This window comes from Saccoglossus kowalevskii, chromosome 10 (assembly GCF_978046115.1).
Source record: "Saccoglossus kowalevskii chromosome 10, keSacKowa6.1, whole genome shotgun sequence".
Taxonomy (NCBI): Eukaryota; Metazoa; Hemichordata; class Enteropneusta; family Harrimaniidae; genus Saccoglossus; species Saccoglossus kowalevskii.
In genome coordinates this window covers 10,419,987-10,443,273 of record NC_140650.1, presented here as the reverse complement: position 1 = coordinate 10,443,273, position 23,287 = coordinate 10,419,987, and the positions used below count along the sequence as shown (strand labels likewise).

General features: G+C 35.0%; 1 protein-coding gene across 1 annotated transcript in view; it reads right to left on the bottom strand.

Moving 5' to 3' along the window:
* LOC102807976 (protein FAM53A-like) overlaps positions 1–21,639 on the bottom strand; it is an 84,077-nt gene extending 62,438 nt beyond the window's left edge. Inside the window, exons 1-4 of the mRNA XM_006819487.3 lie at positions 21,534–21,639; positions 20,330–20,786; positions 19,625–19,688; positions 18,660–19,342 (exon numbers count right to left, since the gene is read on the bottom strand). Coding sequence (XP_006819550.1) covers positions 18,660–19,342; positions 19,625–19,688; positions 20,330–20,398 — 816 coding nt within the window. The 5' untranslated portion in view covers positions 20,399–20,786; positions 21,534–21,639. The remainder of the gene's footprint in view (positions 1–18,659; positions 19,343–19,624; positions 19,689–20,329; positions 20,787–21,533) is intronic.
* Positions 21,640–23,287: the final 1,648 nt, after the last annotated feature.

The following is a 23,287-nucleotide window of genomic DNA, read 5'->3' as shown; positions in this document are numbered from 1 at the left end:
CCTGAATGATAAACAGGGATATACAGCAATAACTGAGCAGCAATCGCTTTTGGTGATCATGAATTTTACAACATTATAACAGAGAAGCAGTTCTCTGAAATGACATTAGCATTAGGAAATACATTTACTAATAACTGACATGCCCATTGCATAACCCTGGATGCTCAAGTATCAATACGCTGAACAACAAAGCATTAGATCAAAAAACTAAACTAAGAACCAAACTTGAAATAAAGTTATTTCTGAAGTACGTCTTCTTGCTATTCCAGTATAACTTTATTCATGTCAGTATAGATGTGGCTTGAAACCAAATAAAAGAGTCGCCAGATTTCACTTTAAATGCAGTGTATAAATGCCATAAGACACATATCAACATAGGATGGTGCTTTTTGAATAAACTGGAGACAAAGTAATGCATTTTGATTGATTCAATTCAAAATAATGAATTTTATGCAGTGCATGCATTATAAAAGTTCAAGTGCATAATTTGCATATGCAGCAAGGATGTTCACTTTATATGCAAGAGCCACTGTGACAGACAGATGTCTAAGCTGGTTATTAGAACAGATGATGCCTCCAAAAACACCATGGAAACCTTCTGCATGACGTGATAACTCCACAGCGTTGCATACTTGCCACTTAAGGTATGGGGCTGATAATTGACCCAGGATGGAAGTATTTGAGTGGCCATTACCCCATCACATATAATTAGAAAATTCAATTGTCACCAAAGGAATGTGGTTGATTGTGATAGAGCACCCAAAAGAGTTCAGAGAAAGGACGCTAAACAAATGTAAAGTAAACTGTCTATACATAAGCCCACGTAAATGTCACGTAAGAGAATACAACAGCGCCCTTTTTTTTTCAAATACAGAGGCTCACACTGATCAATTACCTAACTTGCTTTTCATCCTGTGCATTCCTTGTAACAAGAGAGGTGGATATAATGAACTGACAAGTAAAAATGCCCGCATACAACATACAGCGCCATGTAAAGCACAACATGTTACTATCATTATATTGTAACATTGATTGCAATTTTGTGCAACCGAATACCTTCAACAGGAGTGAAATTACATACCGACTCCAAAGTATTAATTATTGGTTTCTATATATACCGGTACTGGTTCAGCAACAACACAGAGACCACATGCTGTAACAGCAGCTGGATCACCTCAATATTTTTCCAAGACAAATACATTAAAGCCTATCATATGTTGAAAACTGGAGTACATTTTGTAGTTTTATAAGCTCATTACCCAGGGTTCCCATCAAATTATGCATACACTAGATCATCTGATGATACTAATACTCGGTAAATTTATCTTGCCCTTTAAAATCTTTTTTCACTTTTTTAGGCATTTTTCTATAATTTCATCGATTTTTTAGGATCGAATCGACACAATTTCCCTATTGTCTATAGCGTTTTACAAATTTCTTTTAGAAAATACAGAACAACTTATGTGATTTATTTTGTAGAATATGAAAAAAATTGACTTTGCCATTCAAAGATTCATTGTTAATGGTGCAGTGTTGTGTCATTTTTCATAAACTTAGATAAGAATTTTAAAGTGAGATTAAATGCAACATTTTGGTCTAGTAAGCTTTTACTTCTTCACCTTTCACGAAATAAACCTGTACAAGTTTTTCCTTAAATTTAGATCTTAGATCACCTGTAGCCAATTAAATCAATTACGTAATCCTAGTGATTAAACATACATTCTTTCATATTGATAAAATTTAGGAAACAGCAAAATACATTGGTCTCAATCATTAGAAATAAAAACTATTTGTATCATCTTGTCTTTCAAAGCACAGGAAAACATAAATTTCACTTCATTGTTGTTGCGAGTGTGGTTAATTTGCATAATATTAGTGTAAGTACAGACTTGTAACGTTCACACTGATTGCTAACTACTGGGACTACGTCAGAGAAAATCCTAGTGCGTCACTGCAGGGTTACACAATGAATCTAGTACCTTACAGAGAATTAGGCGTACATTAATGCTGTATTGGTTTACTTATTAAATCCATATCATGTACTGTTCTAAAAACATCAGAGATATTCAACTCAAAGAGTATTACTTACTAGTAAACGATCTAGTATACACGTACTTGAAATCCACAAATGTATTTAGGTCATATGTCTAAGCACTTTTATTTTGTCAATTCTTCTCCCGTAATTCAGTCCATAATACCATATTTAGTCTATTAGAAGTGCGTCTCACTTAAAAATCAAAAATCGCATTTGTTGTACATGGAATTATTATTTCGACCATAAACATAATCCTGTAATTTATGCATGCACTACTAATAGAGAAAATACAGTAGACTCTTTTCTGGTACATGTGATAATCTGTCTGACCACGCCAGCAAATTGTAGACTCTTTTGATTTTGATTCATGATAAGCACAGTCATTGCCTCCTTCATTCTAACTAACAAACCAAATGAATTCAACTTTTTCAAGATTTCACAGCGTCAAACCTTTACCTATGCAGTAGTGTGATACCTTAGTTTAGATATCTGAAGAACAGTTTTAGTGATTAATGCATGACTGGCTATTAATGAAACGGCAGATTATATAACATACTTGACAGTGTTTTCTCTAAATTTTTCAAATCAGTTGCCATGATTTCTCAATAAAATTGAAGAAACATCCCTTGTTCTTGCATTTTGTACTTAAATACATCTGATTCACGGTGGTTGTTGAGATGGAAACAACATTCCACAGCGCTAAATTTTCAAACAAAAACAACATGCGATACTGAAACCGCAAGTCGTCTATTCACAATATCCACGGAACCCAATAAGATCAGCTTAATCACATATATATAATTCTGTATTTCTATTTACTCTGCTGATGTAGTCTAAAGTACTTTTAAATATTCACACAGACAAGTTGACACAGAGTTTGAACCGCAGTGCAGTTGGGATCACAGGTCGTCTTAAACATAATCCTTATAATGTCTGTAAGAAGTCTGCCAATGGGCAAAACCTCATTGAAGAGATCATGAATTTATCTTAAATGACAATAAGAATAAAAAGACATAGTGAACAAAACAACCGAGTCAGACAAGGGCAGTTGAGTTTTATAAAAAATTCAGTTTATGACAAACAAGAATGACATTTAAAGTCGTACTTACACGATTAAGTAGAATGAATTGAAATTTGAAATCTCAGTTGTGGGGCATCATTATAGTTTTTATAGAGCTGCTCACAGAATACGTCAAATCCTATTAATTCAAGTTAATTATTCCATTCAATGGTAGGATTGTTCTTATTGTGATCATTACTGATTGCTGTGTCTAATACTTTATAGAGCTCCTAATAGAGGCATTATGGTACACATACATCTATTGTAGAAAAACTTCTTATAGCAGTAATTTGGTGTTTAACAATACATCAACAGTAAATCGATTTCATATAAATCACTGCCAGAGTATCCCAAAATCAGATTCCTTAATTCAATCACACAGTGCAGTTATTTCTTACAAGGAACCAAGCACATACTGTGGTCTTTCAAAAGACATCTCCGTTGATCCATTGCTTCTTTCAACCAACAAAAGCAATCTCCAGGAGAACCATCTAACTTAGTGTAAAGAATGCATACCCCCAAGACAGATCACAAATAAAGGTTTTGTCAGCGAATGAAGACTGCATTACCAACTAAGAATAACAAACAACATTGCAAGACTTTGATAATTACCAGAGATATCTCTGGCATAAATCAATATATTCCCATGTTTTACGACAAGTATGAAATTAAAAATAAACAAAACAAGACACACTAAAGAATGATTGATAAACATTCTTCATTTTCAATGTGCTGCACATGGAATGTAATGAAAGACCCCTCAAGATGACATAACTGGAAATGAATTTAGACTCCCTAGGTAAGTTAACATTACCAACCACCTGTTAACTGTATCCCCCCTGGCCATAGCTTTTCTGGTGAACTTTGATTGATACATATTGTTTTCTGTCTATGCAAATATTGATCTAACCGAGTTGGTCTTTGTTTGTATGCAAATTGGAAAACAGCCATAGCTGTTTGTCGCATACGACTTATTTACCACTTCCGTGTCACTGAGAATGTTCTAGAACCGTACTGTGTCTGGGTGGAATATTCTAGATTATTTTTAGAAAATGGTTGAATAGGTAATAGAACACTGTAGGAGGCAATAGAAGGTAATGGAACATTCTAGAAGTTTGTAGTAAGTTCCAGACTCATTATGTATGCTGATGTAATGGTCTATTTATAGACAGTGTGGGTATATATAGGGGAGTTGTTCAGCACTGAGATCAGATCGGAGATCTCGTTGAATTGTATTGGAGTTTAAGTATCTAGTTATTGGAGTAGTGGAGTTTTACCGTGTTATTGTACCTGATGTTTGCAGAGTATAATAATACCAGTACCAGTTGAAACCTCATCTGTTGGCTCCGTGTTCGTATGTTATCATCGCCGCCAGGGAAGTCTTTTTGTTACTGTTGCCATTTTGGTATTTGAACCATCACACCTGTACTATACCAATTACGGTAATATTACGTTGCGTGTAACACTGTTTGTTTATAAATGCAGACTCGAAATAGCTAATATGTATATTATTATATGCAAATTAACATACACCATATCAATTCGCATAACAAGGAAATGAGAGGTGCACTGTTGTGATTTTTCATCTCAATATACCTATACTGTATTTGCTTTATAAGAAGCACATCTCTATTAGAAGCAAACAGAACAAACAGCACAGATAGAAATGTTGACACACACGACAGAATACTTTCACGACTTATTGACATTAACGTAAGTGCCCTGTCAAGAATAAATATGCTATTTATCGAGCAGAAATAAATATCCAGGTATCAAACATAAATCTAGCGAAGCTACATTATTGATTGATAACTGATGGATACTGTTACTATTTCTGTCGTACTTTTAGATTGTTATCATCATTTCTCAAAGCCAGTAATCCATCACAGCAAATATACACGTTTTTTTACAGGTAGAAATATTTGCACAAAGTATGATGACTCCAAAAGGTAAATGGCATGCTGCCTGTCATATGTACATTAATGTCATATGCTCTCTCTCATTAGTAAACGCAGTAAACTGAGATTTTCTTCAAAATTTACTAAATATTTCAAGACGAATTAGTAAAAATGACATTTTGATGTTTATGAAAAATATTGACTAATTATTGTTTTATTTTCCAAATTATCAAATTTACTAACAAATCAAAGATCACCCAATGTTTTTGTCTGTTTTTTTTCTTTTGCTGACAACTCATAAACATAATTTATTCACGCAGCAGAACATCTTAACTGTGAACAAAACTAAGTCTTATTTTTAATTCTACACAAGGTTGATGCATACACGTATTCTGTTAGCATACCACTGTACATCAGCAATTTACTATTTTATTCAAAATGACCATATTTTGTTTATTTCAGACAGAAGCACCTAAGTGTTTACTGTAGAATTAACTGTTTTACACACAAAATATGGCAAATAATTTTAAACATCCATGACGCTAGTTGATATTTCGAACAAAACGTTCTAAGCTAGTTTTGAAACACCTGAATTCCTGTAAGTTTGAATGAAATATTTCCGTGCATGACCAAGATTTTTTTTTTTTTATTTTAAATAAATTTTGAACAATAAAATGGCTGCCATTCTTGAATTGAAGGTCCCATAATGTCCAATGTATGAATGAAACTTGAATTGAATCATGAAACATGCATATGTCTCCCAAGATATTAAAGTTGGTTCAGTCAAGACATGTTCAAGATACAGATAGGGAAGCACACTTGAAATCAGGGCAATACATAAATTCCAGTTTCTGGACTTTCTCTGAACAAGAACTAAAAATAAAGCATGGAAAATTTAATTGCCACCACTAAAACATTGTTAGCTTGATATAATTCTGTGATGATAATTTTCGAGGCAGTCCGGTCAGGTGATAAATAAATACTATAATTTTTGGATTGAGTGCATGAGGCTAGAATAACTAATTTTATGCAAATGAAGCTAACAAATAGCAGGCAACATTGATGAATACTTTAAGCTAGTGATCAATGAAAGTGATAGAATAACACTTATCTAAGGCATTGTAGTGGTGGAATGTTGATAGAGATCTATTTCATAAATCTGACCTGCCCTACATTCTTCATGGTGCATGTAACATTGCATTTCAACACTTAACAACACTTGTTGCCGACTAAAGAATATAACAGAATTTAATAAATGCTGATTGCATGTAGTTTTAAAAACAATTAGTTTGAAAGCGTCTATAATCTCTATTTTACATATTTTAACTTTCTTTTGGTATATACGAAAACTTCATATTCGAGTAAATTTTGGCTCGAGAATAGACCACTGCTACAAACACAGTATATAATACAGCACATGTTTGTTTTTTTCTCCTTGAATCGAAAAGTGTGACTTTAAGCAGATCGACGGGGTAAACAAGCCACTCCAGTACAAGGTTGAAAACTCCAACAGTAACACTTGAGATATGCAACAAATACAGCATTACTACGTTGTGAGCATACCGATGTGAGAATAACCAACGCGTTCAGGTTACAAACCCATGGTATCAACATGAAACTGTATACAGACCATGGTGCAACCGCCACAATAGTGTTATTACATGCTTGTTAATTTCAATCCCTTTTTCAGTACTATCTCAGAGGATGCTGGATTCCATTGTGTACATTTCGTTGTATCGGGTAATCGTATGTCACCAATCAAAGAAACCAAACGTATACACGAACAATGTACATCAGATCGCAATGTGCACAATTTACACTACAAGTTAGCGAGCTAACAAAGCTGCCTCAAAAAAGACTTCAATACTGTACATTTGTCTAACACCCGCTCACCTACAATTGTGGCAACTACAATGGTATGACATATACTGGTAGAGTTCAGGCAAAGTTCACGTAAGGGGTATTTATGACACTAGTGGTTACCAGTTGTTAGCTTTGTTAGTATACCAACTTTGCCCCCAACCCCCCCCCCCCCCCCAATATTGCTGTACTCACTGCTGTTAGATTCCAACAGCATAAACACAGTTTACAATGCTAACAATACTCTAGACAGCTGCATCCACTAAGCATGCCAAGACCATAGAGAATGGGATTAAAATACATGTGATACTAGGGCATTTTACTAACGATTAAACTAATTAATAATCAATCATGCAGTTCAGTCTACAGATTTGTCATATTTAAAAACCCTAAAAACATTTATTTCATTATGGTATTAATACATTTATTACAGCTACTAGTAATTATTGAAAAATAGATTAAAAAAAAAAATACCTGCCTCTGCTACTGACAAATTCATGGTGCTCACTGGTTTTACTATTTAATTTGCATAATTACTATCTGCTGCCTTTCATTGCAGTGAGCCGTGAAATTAAGAGCTAACAATTATTTAATTATTCAAATATAGCAAGCAATATGTGACAACACTCACAGACATGAAAATAAAGATAAACCAATGATTACTGCTGGTTACGGTAATACTGTTAAATGCGCCATCTGAATGTCATGCTGCACTTCAAAATGGATACATACATATATACAAGTGCATCATCGTCTAATCAATGAATTAAACAGAGGATGTAATGTGGATTTATGATATTAATCTCATAATCGTTTCCTTTTTTTTTTTTTTCGTACAGGTTTCAAGTTTGTGCGTGAACAATTTTACTTTATTACTAACCACACTGGATGTTACAATAAATAGTTATAGCAATGATAAACTGCAACCAACCAGGATAATTACCAGCTTGCTAACGCAATACTATATTTCTCAGATACGCTTCAAGGAAAACAGAAAATCAACGAGTACAACCATAACATCTGAGCTCGCTGCGTCCAACTATGAGGTAGATAGTTTATATTACATTCACGCGTGTTCATTGTTCGATTAGTTCTACCAGCGAATAACAACAATTCTTTCAAAGTAATGACAACCACAGACCTATTTTTTCTCTTTTATTTTTCCTGTAGATTGGAAATCTGATCAAGAACAAACAAGTATCGCATTTACGTCAACACTCATTACAATTGAATTATAATAAGAACTAGAAAGTATCTATGGGGCATGCATTGATAACATCAAAGGAAAAATATGATAAGAAATATAACGCTTTCTGGTTTACTCGGTGCAGAGGGAATTGAGATGACGTCATTAACCAGATATTGGCAACAAATCACTCTTCTCACATTATCACACACAAAAAAACACTACTTCAATTCGTGTTTAGGTTTGAGGGCATAACTAAACACCAAAAAAAAAGAAAGATTGAAGCAATTTATATTTCTAACGTTGAATGTCAGTTGACATCAATGTCGTTTTAATGAACACATTGATGATTGTAACACGGTATTCACGGAGTCTTTCAAAGCATTCAACAATGTAGATGCCTATTCATAATTTTTGGAAAAGTTAGTTATAATTCTCTTGACCATTTTCATTTGGTTTTTTAGTATGTACTATCAAAAAGCTGTAGTTGCATAGTAATATGAAACACTATTATTTTGTTTTACAATGTTGTATGTATTTTTACTGAAAATTGACCAAATGTTATTTAAAAAATGCTATTTTTGGAACTGAATTGCACAAAATAAAACAGTTAAGCAAAAGAATGTTTGTCAAAACATGGATTTTTTTGAAATTATTTCCAGATAACAGAAAGTATCCCTCAGTCACAATAAATAATTTTATCACCCACGATATGACACACTATAACATATGAACCATTGATAAATATATTCTAATATCCAAAAAATACTAAATAAGCCAGAATAACAATTACACTTTAAATTCTGGGTATTTTCATTCATGATAATGTAGGACAAAACACTGCCTGATTATAAAGATACAACCGACTTTAAAACCGACAAGTTTTATAAGCAAGCATACCGTAACCATGGACTAGTACCTTGGCAGCATTATCCCAAATTTGACATACTACTTGAAGCAGACGTTTCAATGGAAGAACTACTTATCTGACACGGTAACGGATCTTGCTAAATAATAGAAGGCAATAAATATTTATAGGTGTACATGAGATTTTGCCAGGGCCTTCATTGTGAGTAATCAACAAATTAAGCTAATTCACCTGTGAGGATTAGAATCTGTACCAAAATGAATTTAATTACTTGAGTTCAAAAATGTCATAATTACTATAAATGACCTTGTTTTCATTTATATTTTACTTAACAAAATTTGCACACAAAAAAAAAAATGAATACACAAATTACTAAAATGCAATTTGTGGCAGCAGGTTTTGGCAGGTAGTGTATGTGATGACAAGAAAAAATGGAGGGCAATTTTAGTAGCAAGAACAAGTCATTTGGCTCGTGACCAGACCTCGGCAGCTGCTGTGTCTAAATAAAATAGTGTGGTACACATAACTTCCCCTTTTTTACCGAAAACTTCTTTCAGCCATATTTGAGGCTTTAAATGAGTTTTTCCAAAAATTCAAATCTTTACAAACCTGGGTACTGCAAACAACTCTACACATAATTTTGACAACAAAAATGAGACACGGTTGTAACCAAGAAAAATATATATAAAAAGATAAAAAAATCCAAAATTTACGTATTTTTTTTTGAAAAGTGTGTTATTTGCCTTAAATCTGACTACGGTATGCAGCAGTATATAATATTGTACCTCACACAAGTCGGACATGAATGGGACATAAGATAAGAAACCATTAATAGAAAGACAACTGAAGATAAATGGAAGTGCTGAAAAAGTCAAAATTCATATACACTCAATAATTATGGTTAACAGAAAAAAATACCATAATGCAAAAAAAGTTCAGAACCAAAGAAACTTGACATCAGATCATAGGCATAAGAATTTTGTCTTTTCTATAGCAGTACAGATGTTGCAGAGTATTCTGTTGACAAATGGCATCACTTGGAAATTTACCATAAAAAGAATTAAACAAACAAACTGACTGTTGGTTGATATTTCAATATGGCATAAGATGTATGATATTTCAACATGGAATTCAGAAAAGTAGTCATCTTGGTATTTAAGGTAAAAAGAGCCCCCCCCCCCCCAAGAGTTTCTAATGGCCAACCCCTAATAACCCATATGTATTGCTAGCATGAAACAGAAGCTAGACTAATCATGTTACTGTGTTGCAGGGAAACACAGTGCAGCTGGTTCAGGGAGCTTCACTGTTAAATATTAAAGCCAGACAGGGTACATAACCTCTATTCAGTCCCTAACATGTTAGTATAAGGTTATAGCGTATCTGATATGATAATCCTAATAATCTCTTTGAGTTTGAGTTTTTTTAAATTTTTTGTAATTTCACCTTGTAACCAAAACCGGACTTGTACGAAAACCGGACCTTCAAGGAACGTAAAATTGCATTGTGATTTTTCAAAAAAAAAAGTCACAGTGATCATCATCTTATTTTATCCCTACAAAAGTTGTCTTATAATATTGCGAAAATTGACAGCGATGAAACAATTTACTTGGCTGTCTTGAATTGGCCAACAGGCGTTGTTAAACGCTGTTACATGTACCTGGTTATGACACCATATATGCAATCAAAGTACCAACAACTCCAAATTAAGCTACAGTATGTATGTACAACAATTTGATTGGCCGAAACTTCCCCATTAACGACAGCCGTGGTGCAAATTAGTTTAGAAATCAATTATGGTCACTTTAATAGTTATAATATACATAAACCGCCATAATGATCACATGACCATGAATTACTAGAACATTTATTATGTTTATTTAGGTTTCAGTTACTTTTATTTGTTTATAGATTTTTTAGTCTGATTTCAAATAACGCAAAAGATCTGAATAACCAAAAACAGGAATTCATTCAATTCTCGCATAACTAGCAACCAATTAATAGTATTTACACAATGGAGTTTAATCCAGTTTATAAGATATATTTTGATTGGCCAAGTAAATTTGCATTATGAATTGCAAGAGAATTCTTATTTTGTGCTGGTCTGATTAGGGTTCTTTTGATCAGAAAAATATAAAACAACTAAAAGTAAATAACCTCAAACTTAAAACATGAAACCAACAAAAATGGCATTAGATTATTGTAACATTAGACCACATAATCCCGTGCCATAATGTCTCAGCAAAAAGCTGGTGCAACATTTTGCTAATTTTTCTATAATTCTTTGGAAAATTGTTGATGAAATGGTCATAATTCCCCAGGTCTTGATTATAATTTAAGAATATAATACGAAATAATTTATGCAGGTTTTATTCTGTGAAAGGTACTAAAGCCGACCTTGATGCTTAAGAGGTTGTGACTATATACCAGTGTGACTTGAATAAAGTTACAGCTACATGACCACAGAAGAACAAAAGATCAGAAAGAACAAAGAAAAACAATAGATAGAGTACAAGGGACAGCAGTCATGCATGCCATACAAGAATAAACTGACCACAACAAAATCACTGGCCCACACAATGTTATGTCGGGCCACAAAACTAGAAGACATTTCCCAGGGTGCCAACATAAACATAGGTTGAATTGACAGAAGTAATGTACACAGAGGTCAAAGGTCTGACATAAAATGCAAGGACTGTTTTTCTTTCAATGATTGTGACAAATCACCACAGCTTCAGGCCATGTTTCAACAACACCTCATTCCAGCCAACCCAGCTACACTGAATAGTTGTCAACTCTACGAGCACAATTCAGCCTTGGTTATCCTTTGTTGTATGAAAGCCCTAGTTTCTGCAATCCAAATTTACACTTCTTTCAGTATTGGCATTAAATTCACTCATCAAATGGACGGTATTTTCCAGTGTTCATTTAATCTATTGACAAACATGGGTTTACAAATGTACATTTAAAATCTTAAAATTTCAAGATTGTTTATGATTACCAGTACTAACAATTATGTACAGCTAGCTGAGTGACTGAACACATACAAGTACTCTTTGATATGGAAACACAATTAATAGATTTGTCTGAACTCACAGTTATCAAAAAAAGAATACTTTTTGTTTTGCTCCAGTCAGTCTTCAGAACAAAGTTATGTCAAAAAATATTCTTGCAGCTTAGCAACTACCATCAATCCCCTAATAAAAATTATTATGCAAGCTGAAAGGTGTCATAAACCTTAAGTTCCCATGAACTGTCATCAAAAAATATGCACCTACACACTGTGGCATTCCCAACTGTAGGATTTTGGTAACACTGGCAGTCTTTGAAAAACCAATGCCGTACTAATTTACTGACTACCCCGAAGACATCAATGTCTATACACACTGTGGACTGAGCCTTCAAGAGATGAATTATGGAAAAGCCAATTGGTGAATAGAAGAAAAAAAAAAAAAAAACTGCTACCCGCATACTGCCAAGTACAAAGTGTTTCAGTGCTACAGTAATGAACAATGGAAGACCTCAAGCAGTAGGGATATTAAATCTGACACGTTGCCATTCATCAAAATATGCTTGAAAGGGTCATTTGAGAAAACGATGGCAATAATATCAACATGAAATAGTACGTGATCAGTGAAATGCAAAGTTAATGACAGTTTTTTTACCAGAAATAAATGACTGCAAGTTTTTAAATTTCAGACTGAATAATAGTATCAAGATTGTTCACTAAAAAAATGTTAGGAAGGTAATAAAAGATGAAGAGTTGCCCAATATTGAATGACAACAAGACAAAGATGGTAAGGCTTAATGGACAAGACACAGTCAAGTCCATTACATGTATATAAGTGAATATTCCCGACCAAGAGCATGCTAGCATAGACCCTATATTATGTTAACGCTCTGAGGTGTAAGATATGAGAACCATTAGAAGGCGCTTAAAAAGACAGAAATTATTAAATGCTGTACATGCATCTCTCTTATTTCAAACCTTCCACAATGTTTTGGTAATTCACAAAGAAAAGCTCAGAATGTTAAATATTAAATGTTACAACAATACCCATTTTAGCTCGAAAATCTCATGCTTATAAAATGCTTTCAATCTATTTATATCGGCGTGTACCCAGTCTGTACTATGTAGATGAATAATACAATGTATTCAGTATACCAGTACGCAATTTAAGCCATATACTAACCAGCTTCATACCATTATGGAAATAATAATATTTAACTTATTATCAAAAACAAAATATGAACATGTCACGAGATCTGCACTGGCATAGTAGAAATACATATACATCATCTCAACAAACTAGTTACCAAATCCAAGCAGCATTTGCTTCCTCATTATCTTTCCGAATTACTGACTACAAAACTCTACAATTCCTTTCTTCAATACTAAAAATAAATATCCCTTCCCTAGAGCTCATAGGCGGCCATTCATATGACTGTACAGCCAGCATTTCAAATGTCAATTTATTAACACGTTTATAAACTGTACTGTTATTTTTATTTTGTACTATATCGTGTTATATTTTGTTTGTTTGTGCATTTTATTCAGTGCATGAAAACCCATTTATGGATCAGACATTTTTTAAATGAATAAATCATAAAATAACATCAATGTCACATACTTTAAAGCGAGGGAGTCGTCACCTGCGCATGCGTCAGATGGCCATAGCGTGTCATTGTTTAACAAACGAGCGTCAACCCATGAGCCTTTGCATTTTTAGCATGTGTTGTTATCGTCGCTTAGGACTCAATTTCCGCACGTGCGCAGGTGACACCCTCTCGCTTTAAATGAAGAAGGAGATACCAAAATGAAACAGAAAAAAGATGAAAGACTGAATTCATCACATATACATTAAACCAGAATTTCTATAGGCGGAGATTTCAATCTTTTGATAGGAGCTCATCAGTATGGCAATCCACAGTAAGACTTCAAGATGATACAACCCTTGCCACGGGCGCACAGGGCCAATCACAAAAACTAACAGAAATTTTATCCCAATCAATCATTGTAGAAGATGTATATCAAGCTATTACTTTTCCAGCTTCTCATGTCAAATTACACATTTATCTTACGTACAATAGGGTTTTTCCATTAGAAAAACAAATAAAGGCTGAGTCAACAGAATTTGCTGATATTGTCTGCCATTGCTTAATTTCAACAACGTAAATAAATAAAGTCTTTACCTCAGTTAAATCTGAATCTCTATTTTACAAGTTTTAGAATTCTTAACGCATGTCAAATTCATTGACGGTATTTCACACTTGTTAAATATGAAGCAAAACTAAAAATTGGAGATTATAAATACTAGTAGCAGTACAGTTGTTGACTCCCAATAGTTAATATATAATGAATACTTACACATTGACATGCAATATTCAACTCCATCGTTTCAAACCCTCTCACGCAATGTAACCTAATACGAACGCTTTCAAAGACTTGTTTTCCATGTAAAGACGGTCTAAAAGCCACAAAATTGTGCAGTAGCTATTGCAAAAAGGTCATTTGGACGTGCAATCCTGATGCCAGGAGTCATCATAGCATGAGAGAATCCGATATCTATTCAAGTCGCTGAAAGAAAGCATGGTCTGACTTGAAAACTTCCCCCTGGTTCAGTCGTCGCATTTTTGGGTCTCACCGTAATATGGTTACTCAACAAATTTCATGGACTTTTGATTTTATTGTTGAACGGTTTACATACGAGACCAGCTTTCCGTTATATGTACACACAAGGTAATGACTGAAGTTACTAATATTACAAATCCTCTATCTGGACATAACAGAGGAAAAGACGTATACAAAAAAACAAAAAGAATATCAACAGTAGCCATGTGAGTATATGTGAGTTGACTTACATCATTGCTACTTTGAAGAAAATTACTTTTGGATTCTTGTCAAGATAAATATACCGGTAAAGTAAATATAATAGAGAAAAAAGTTTAAAATCCGTTGCCATGCCAATCCTTTCCCTTTTCATTAAAAAATGAAGTTGAACATCTGATAGGAAACCATGATAAGAAATGAAAAATATCTTGCAATATGGATATGATGAGTGTGTCCTTGACAACAGCAATATTAACAAGCCAGAAATATCATTTTTAATAAGACAGCAGACATTAATGAGAAGGTAGCTGCTGTTACGCAATGCAGGCAGACACAGTAGATATTGTATTCAAAATTAATTAAAATACCCTTTATGTAAATCAACCCATGCATGCTTAAATCATAATTGAGTATCTGGAGTGGACCCAACACTGAAGAGAACTTGCCAAATTTTATTTGACTGCTTCTAGTTCAATCAATATTCTATTTTAATATACATCTTCTCACTAGATCTAACACAAACTGTCGAATCAATATCAGCAGGGACAACTCAAAATTGGCTGAATACACAAACACACCGTATTTACTCTATTAGTACAGTTTCATCATTTTACTTTCGATGACATCTGCTAGATTTTACCAGATCATTAATTTGCTTGTTTTCAAAAATTTTTAAGACTAAATGAGAAGATAACAAATTAGTTACAAGGACATTCAGTTAAATTTCCCCGGAGTTACTTTCAATTATTTCTATATTTATCATTTTTTTTATTCAAGGTTTAGCATGTTGTAAAAGAAAGACTCAAGTTCCCTGCGACTCCACATGGATTTGAATTGACACTGATCAAAGAAATTAGTGGAATTAAATCAGTGTGAGCTGTGTTAACAGTTTGACCTTAAAATCTTTTCTATATTAATTCACTTCATTCAATGGAATAGTACACAGTCATGCATTGATGTAAATGCTGCAATCCGTGTGACATGTTGCTATGAACTCCCAACATCAATATACATTTTGAAATTTGAAATTTCATTTTACAAATGACAGCTCATGTACGCATACAAACATGAATAATATACACACCAGTCAATTGCTAACCTCAAGTCCGTTCTAAAAGGGAAAGCACTCCATTTAGAATTTACTGCCTACTACCTTGCAGGTTTAAAGGTAACAGCACTCCACTTAAAATGTACTGCCAAACGCCGTGTGAAACACAACGCAGAGATTCAGAATACAACCATTAGATTGTGTAACGAATATTACCAGCATACTATGATACACTATACCATTCAGGAGAAAACAGAAACCGTTTTTTCTAGTCACTGTACCAGTACAACCATGGCGACATTCACTAGGGAAATTATTTAATTTCAGATTAACAAAGCTTTAATAAGTAAAATATGTACACACAAGGCAATTTATAGATGCGCTGTGCTTGTTCAAAAGAACAAGCTGCAAGCACGAAGTAAAGCTATTAAATAGATAGCATCAAATTACGTATGACGAAAGCTGTTGCAATGACCGACTGAGATCAATATTGTTGACGGGAAGCGTATAGCGAATAAAGCATCAAACTGACCCTATCCTCTAAAAGTTGTAAAGAATACAAAGGTAGCCATATATTGCCATGGCAACTGCTTTTTTATGATAACAAGAGAGGAAATGAGATTGATCATCTGAAAATGACAGATGGTTTGGAAAATTGCATGGAAAATAAACCTATCTAAGATTTTATCATCGGCCTAATTATCAACCACTACGAGTACAAAGTAGTCTTGTCATCAACCACTACGAGTACAAAGTAGTCTTGTCATCAACCGCCATGAGTATACAGTGGTCTAGTTATCAACCACCATGAGTATACAGTGGTCTAGCTATCAACTATCATGAGTTTACAGTGGTCTGGTTATCAACCACCATGAGTATACAATGGTCTAGTTATCAACCACCATGAGTATACAGTGGTCTAGCTATCAACTATCATGAGTTTACAGTGGTCTGGTTATCAACCACCATGAGTATACAATGGTCTAGTTATCAACCACCATGAGTATACAGTGGTCTAGTTATTAACTATCATGAGTTTACAGTGGTCTGGTTATCAACCACCATGAGTATACAATGATCTAGTTATCAACCACCATGAGTATACAGTGGTCTAGTTATCAACCACTATGAGTATACAGTGGTCTAGTTATTAACTATCATGAGTTTACAGTGGTCTGGTTATCAACCACCATGAGTATACAATGATCTAGTTATCAACCACCATGAGTATACAGTGGTCTAGTTATCAACCACTATGAGTATACAGTGGTCTAGTTATTAACTATCATGAGTATACAGTGGTCTAGTTATCAACCACCATGAGTATACAGTGGTCTAGTTATCAATCACCATGGTATACAGTGGTCTAGTTATCAACCACCATGAGTATACAGTGGTCTAGTTATTAACTATCATGAGTATACAGTGGTCTAGTTATCAACCACCATGAGTATACAGTAGTCTAGTTATCAATCACCATGGTATACAATGGTCTAGTTATCAACCACCATGAGTATACAGTGGTCTAGGTATCAACCACAATGAGTATAGAATGGTCTAGTTATCAACCACCATGAGTATACAATGGTTTAGTTATCAACCACCATGAGTATACAGTGGTCTAGTTATCAACCACCATGAGTATACAGTAGTCTAGGTATCAACTACCATGAGTTTACAGTGGTCTAGTTAACCACCATGAGTTTACAGTGGTCTAGTTATCAACCATAATGAGTATAGAATGGTCTAGGTATCAACCACCATGAGTATACAGTGGTCTAGTTATCAACCATAATGAGTATAGAATGGTCTAGTTATCAACCACCATGAGTATACAATGGTCTAGTTATCAACCACCATGAGTATACAATGGTCTAGTTATCAACCATCATGAGTATACAGTGGTTTGGCTATCAACCACCATGAGTATACAGTGGTCTAGGTATCAACCACCATGAGTTTACAGTGGTCTAGTTATCAACCACCATGAGTTTACAGTGGTATAGTTATCAACCACCATGAGTATACAATGGTCTGGTTATCAACCATCATGAGTATACAGTGGTCTAGTTATCAACCACCATGAGTATACAGTGGTCTAGTTATCAACCACCATGAATATACAGTGGTCTAGTTATCAACCACCATGAGTATACAATGGTCTAGTTATCAACTACCATGAGTATACAGTAGTCTAGGTATCAACCACCATGAGTTTACAGTGGTCTAGTTATCAACCACCATGAGTTTACAGTGGTCTAGGTATCAACCACCATGAGTATACAGTGGTCTAGTTATCAACCACAATGAGTATAGAATGGTCTAGTTATCAACCACCATGAGTATACAATGGTCTAGTTATCAACCACCATGAGTATACAGTGGTCTAGTTATCAACCACCATGAGTATACAGTGGTCTAGTTATCAACCATCATGAGTATACAGTGGTAACTAGTTATCAACCACCATGAGTATACAGTGGTCTAGTTATCAACCATCATGAGTATACAGTGGTCTAGTTATCAACCATCATGAGTATACAGTGGTCTAGTTATCAACCACTATGAGTATACAGTGGTCTAGTTATCAACCACGATGAGTATAGAATGGTCCAGTTATCAACCACCATGAGTATACAGTGGTCTAGTTATCAACCACCATGAGTATACAGTGGTCTAGTTATCAACCACCATGAGTATACAGTGGTCTAGTTATCAACCATCATGAGTATACAGTGGTAACTAGTTATCAACCACCATGAGTATACAGTGGTCTAGTTATCAACCACCATGAGTATACAGTGGTAACTAGTTATCAACCACCATGAGTATACAGAAACACTCATGTACAAATAATGAAATCTACAAGAATCCTACCTCTTTCATCTTCTCAAAATCTAAAGCTGGTCTTGCAATATCATCACCTCGCCTTCTCTTTAATCCCCCTTTTCGGTCTAGTACACATGGTTGGGAGCGACATCGTGGCAAACCAAAGCGTTTCCTTGGCAATTCAACACTGCTGTTAACCCGTGTTGCACAACTAGAGCTTTCTGTGAAATCTTCTGATAATGACAGACTACGAGCTTTCAATACATGGGCATGTCGAATGGGGCTATTTTCCAGCCATGGAGCTGTGAAGGTACGGTCTAGGGTAGCTGATGCAGGGCGTGGAACAGGCGACTCGGGTGGTGTGGAAAACTCGTTTATCCCAATTGGCAAGTTTGGTCCACCAAAACCATGGCTGGCAAGTTGGAGTTGGGGTGAGATGCTTACAAGATCACGATACTTTATCGGTACTGGCTTCCATATACTAGATGCCTTGGGTTGCCATTTATTCAATTTTGCATTTCCTGAGAGCTCACCAGTTGATAGTGATCGGCAGTGACGTTTTTTGGGAGGAGTAGGTGGAGTGTGACAAGCAAGTCCATCCACAGCAGCCGCACAGCTCTCCTGCTGTGCCCTGTCCTCTTTGCTTGCCAGCAGCTGATTGTTTCCTTTTGTTCTTCTATCACATTCTGTGGTACCAGTGTTCACAACCAGTAAATTCCCACCTTTATTCTCTGCAGAAAAGAGGAACATAATGACATGCCCATTAAAACTCTGAATAGCAGCATGATAGATCACTAGTATGCGACACATATTTCATCACTGAAGTAAACACGGGGAAAAAAATTATGAGTGATATCGATATTAACCCAGATTCAGTTTTATAGGGGTTTAATCGCTTTTCTGACTGTCACAAACTACTTGAAATAAACACTGGCTCATGTAAAAGCGGCTGAAGGAGTCAACAGCAGAACTACAAAGACAACTTTTTTCTTAGCTGCTGACTGTGTACATACCGAGAGAATGAATAGAGCTGATATTTTTGAAGTATTTCACTCGACTTCTTGTCCGATATGGAATCTATCAAACACATAAATGAATGAAAGCATGAGAAAACACAGACAACACATAACTGTAATTAAGTACTTATTCCGCTATAACAGACATACAACTTTTATGATCATACGAATATTGATTAGCCTGCGAATCTTCACTTTGGGCGTTGGAATTCAAGAAACTTTCTGTATTGCATGTTCAATCCTCAAGTAATAGAGACAAGCATTTTATTCTCATAGTTTGCTCCTTAGAGTAATACCAAGTTTGTATTCTATTTTTAAAACATGTCTATTTGGTGTTAAGTGCTTTTATTATTTCATGGGATTTGAGTACTACAGCAACTCATATATTAGTATTACTGTAAAATCTGTATTAGAAGCTGTGACTTCTATTAAAATGGTACAATGCAACAGAGGTTTTGGACTTCTATTAGAGCACCTACGCAAATGAGGAATTGTGATTTTTTGGTTCTCAATTGTTCAGAAAGAATGTGTGTGGCTTCTATTAGGGACGTGGCTTCTAATGCAGATTTTACAGTACTAGCTATTAACTAAGTGTTCTGTCAAAAAATATTCTTTCAATGTGATTGAAAAGCCTTTGACCATATGTAAATCATTAAATGGACACCATCTGAAAAAGACTTTAAAATATTAAATCATACTTACTATTTGCTCAAAGGTAGAAACATCTTCTAGAGATTGGTTTCTCAACTTCTCCGTGATCACCGTTACCATAGTATTTCACAGAGTGTGAAAACACTGAGGCAAGCTGAGCCAAGTGATGCTGCAGCTGTTGATTATCCTGGGTAAGTACACCAGGTAAGTTACGAAGAGGCACTGGTTTATTTATGAAGTTAGACTTCACTTTCCCATTCTTTGATGTCCAATTTATTTCTAGGCATAAACAAACAAAGTAAAACAACTGTATACTGTGGTGTGTGTGAGAGGGGGAGAGGGGATAAGTGATCCCCTTCTGCGTTCAAATGCAGTAATCAACTACCGTGTGGCCATCCCTTCTGCAGTCCATTCAAATCCCCTCATACGCGTCACGGCGGTGTTCTTAGTCGACCGGTAAATTTACGTGCGGAAATTCCACAGCTTCTGATGGCAGCAGCTAGGCAGTCTATAAACAAACAGAAAGAAATATACGTCGTAGTTATTTTTAAACCCAATAAAACGCGATGGTTTAAGTTAGTTATTGAGCAAGAGTTTTTGAGCTGAAAATAAGGATCACCATGGTGGGGCACCGTGATAGTATTCGTACTTCAAATTGGAACAATATTCTATAAATAACTGAAATTGTCAACTCTTCCCTCTCGAAAGGAGGTCAATTATTTGTTTTTATAAATATTTTTAAGTCATTGGACTATAATTTTAATGATTTGGGAGGCGATTAAATAAATACGTGTTCACGTTACAAATTATTGATCATACAGACATGGCAGGGTATAGAAGTACTACAAGTTTCATGGACAGTGGAAACAAAACAAACATCGTTGATATGGACCAAGTAAACACGATCATCAAATGAACTTAAAGCACTTCCGATGTTGAATTTCAGTCAGCATCGTTTGAAATTGATTTGAAATCTCCTAATAATAAGTGACTGATTTCACAAAAATAATAAAATTCGCATTTTTCTCGCACGTCTGCTTCGATCACCGCGGAAGAATATTCGTGCGATCGACAAGATGCCAATGTGTGATGGGGTCGGGCATGATGTACGGTCATTCTGAGTTTGGCATGTACAAATTCCGCGAAATTGAACCGGGATTGCACTGCAACAACCCACGATTGTTCTCAATACTACTTAGATTCATACTGATGTGGATCTGTTTCAAAACGTCGCGAAATATACGTAAAAGCTTACCTCTGATGACTTCCTATCCAACGTACATGACCACGCCGCGCTCCAGAAAAGCTTGGTGAACGAAGGCGATCGATCGCAGTTCAGCACACTCGCAAGCGAAATCATTCATTGGAGTGCTCCCTCACTTTGACACAACCATTATTTGTGCGGGGGTGTAAGGCTGTCAAAGAACATATACTCAAGTAATATGTTGCTATGTTTTCATCATTAAATTGAAATTTAATTGGCAACCACATATATAACCTAACAATAAATAATTTACTTAAAAGATGCAACACGTCAGGACAAATTTACCCGCATCAGAAAGATAGTAGTTACCTGTTAATTTGTTGTGACCCCACACTTTACGCGACCCCCGGAATATAACACTGACGTAATAATAAACCAGCCAATGAGCGTCGTCAAAACACAGTCTCCGCGACGCGCGTGTTGTGGTTCACAGTCGCCGGGGTCAGAGAGGACACAGATACTAATACAGGCTAGTGATAGGCAGAAAGGAAAACAAATACAAACAGTCTGAAACATCGACCATATTTCACCTGTATCAAAGTGAGTAACAATCGGAATGATGGTATAACAATGACAATATTTTGCTGTAATAACAAATTAAAACTGCAAATAAAACTGAGATCTGATTTACAAGTCATCTCTGTTTTTGTTTTTTCGAAATGAAAAAAAAGAAATCTCTGAAAAATAGCAACAATTTCACAATATTTCGTATTTTAACCATTCTGTTCACATTTTTGTTACCTACCCTACCCTACTTTGTGTAGACTATTTTTAATGCATATAACACTGGAGAATTTCTATTATACCCTGAAATTAAATTAAATTAAATAGTATTAACATCAAATGTATATAAACACCACGTTTTTTAAAGATGAAGTCTGCTTGGGTGGTAGGAATATTAATACCAACACTCCTCGTGACTAGGTAATCCACTTGTAATACAACTCTTATATATCTGATACTGGCCACACAAAAAACGTGCGGAATAAACAAATCACGTGACATTGCCACATGCACAGAGTTGGGCATTGCTGAATTACATGATCAATAGTAGTGTAAAACAAGAACTTGTATTTATTTATTTTTATTTATGTTTTTCCAACACAAACATAAGTACATCATAGTTACCCACATATCGAGATATAAATTAGGCACAAGACTCAAAGTACAATTTCTATTAGTTTCGAAATTGTTGATGAACACATTTTTAAATTAAGGCCATATACTCGGAGAGAGTAGGCATGCTTCTTACATATCTATAACGTGTTCCATAAAGTTACTGCACGCACAGTGAATAATTTACTACATGTTACGTCATGCGTTGGTTTGTTCTGGATTAAAGTTCTATCATCACTCGCTCTGGTTAGCTTTCTAGCTAGCTCTGTTGATGGACATTTGCTTTTATAGTACTAATGGCTCCGTCATTCAGTTGGCTTGTGAATCGAAAATGTAAACAAGCAAGTTGTCAATATCGATGGATCCCTTGTGCAAAAATTACTCATAATCAATAGTATCAATAGACGATTATTTATCTGGTATATGAAATAATATACATATGATTCCGGACCGTAATATGCAAATTCGCAAGCTTTTAAGCTGAATACTATGACGACTTACAGAAGAGTGTGTGATGCATGGCATGTGTTTGACATGTGTAACAAGTGTAGCAATTTGAACGTTGGTGGCGCGCTTCGCGGAGCATTATTCACACGTCATAACAAGGGGGGGGGATTCGACACAGTCAT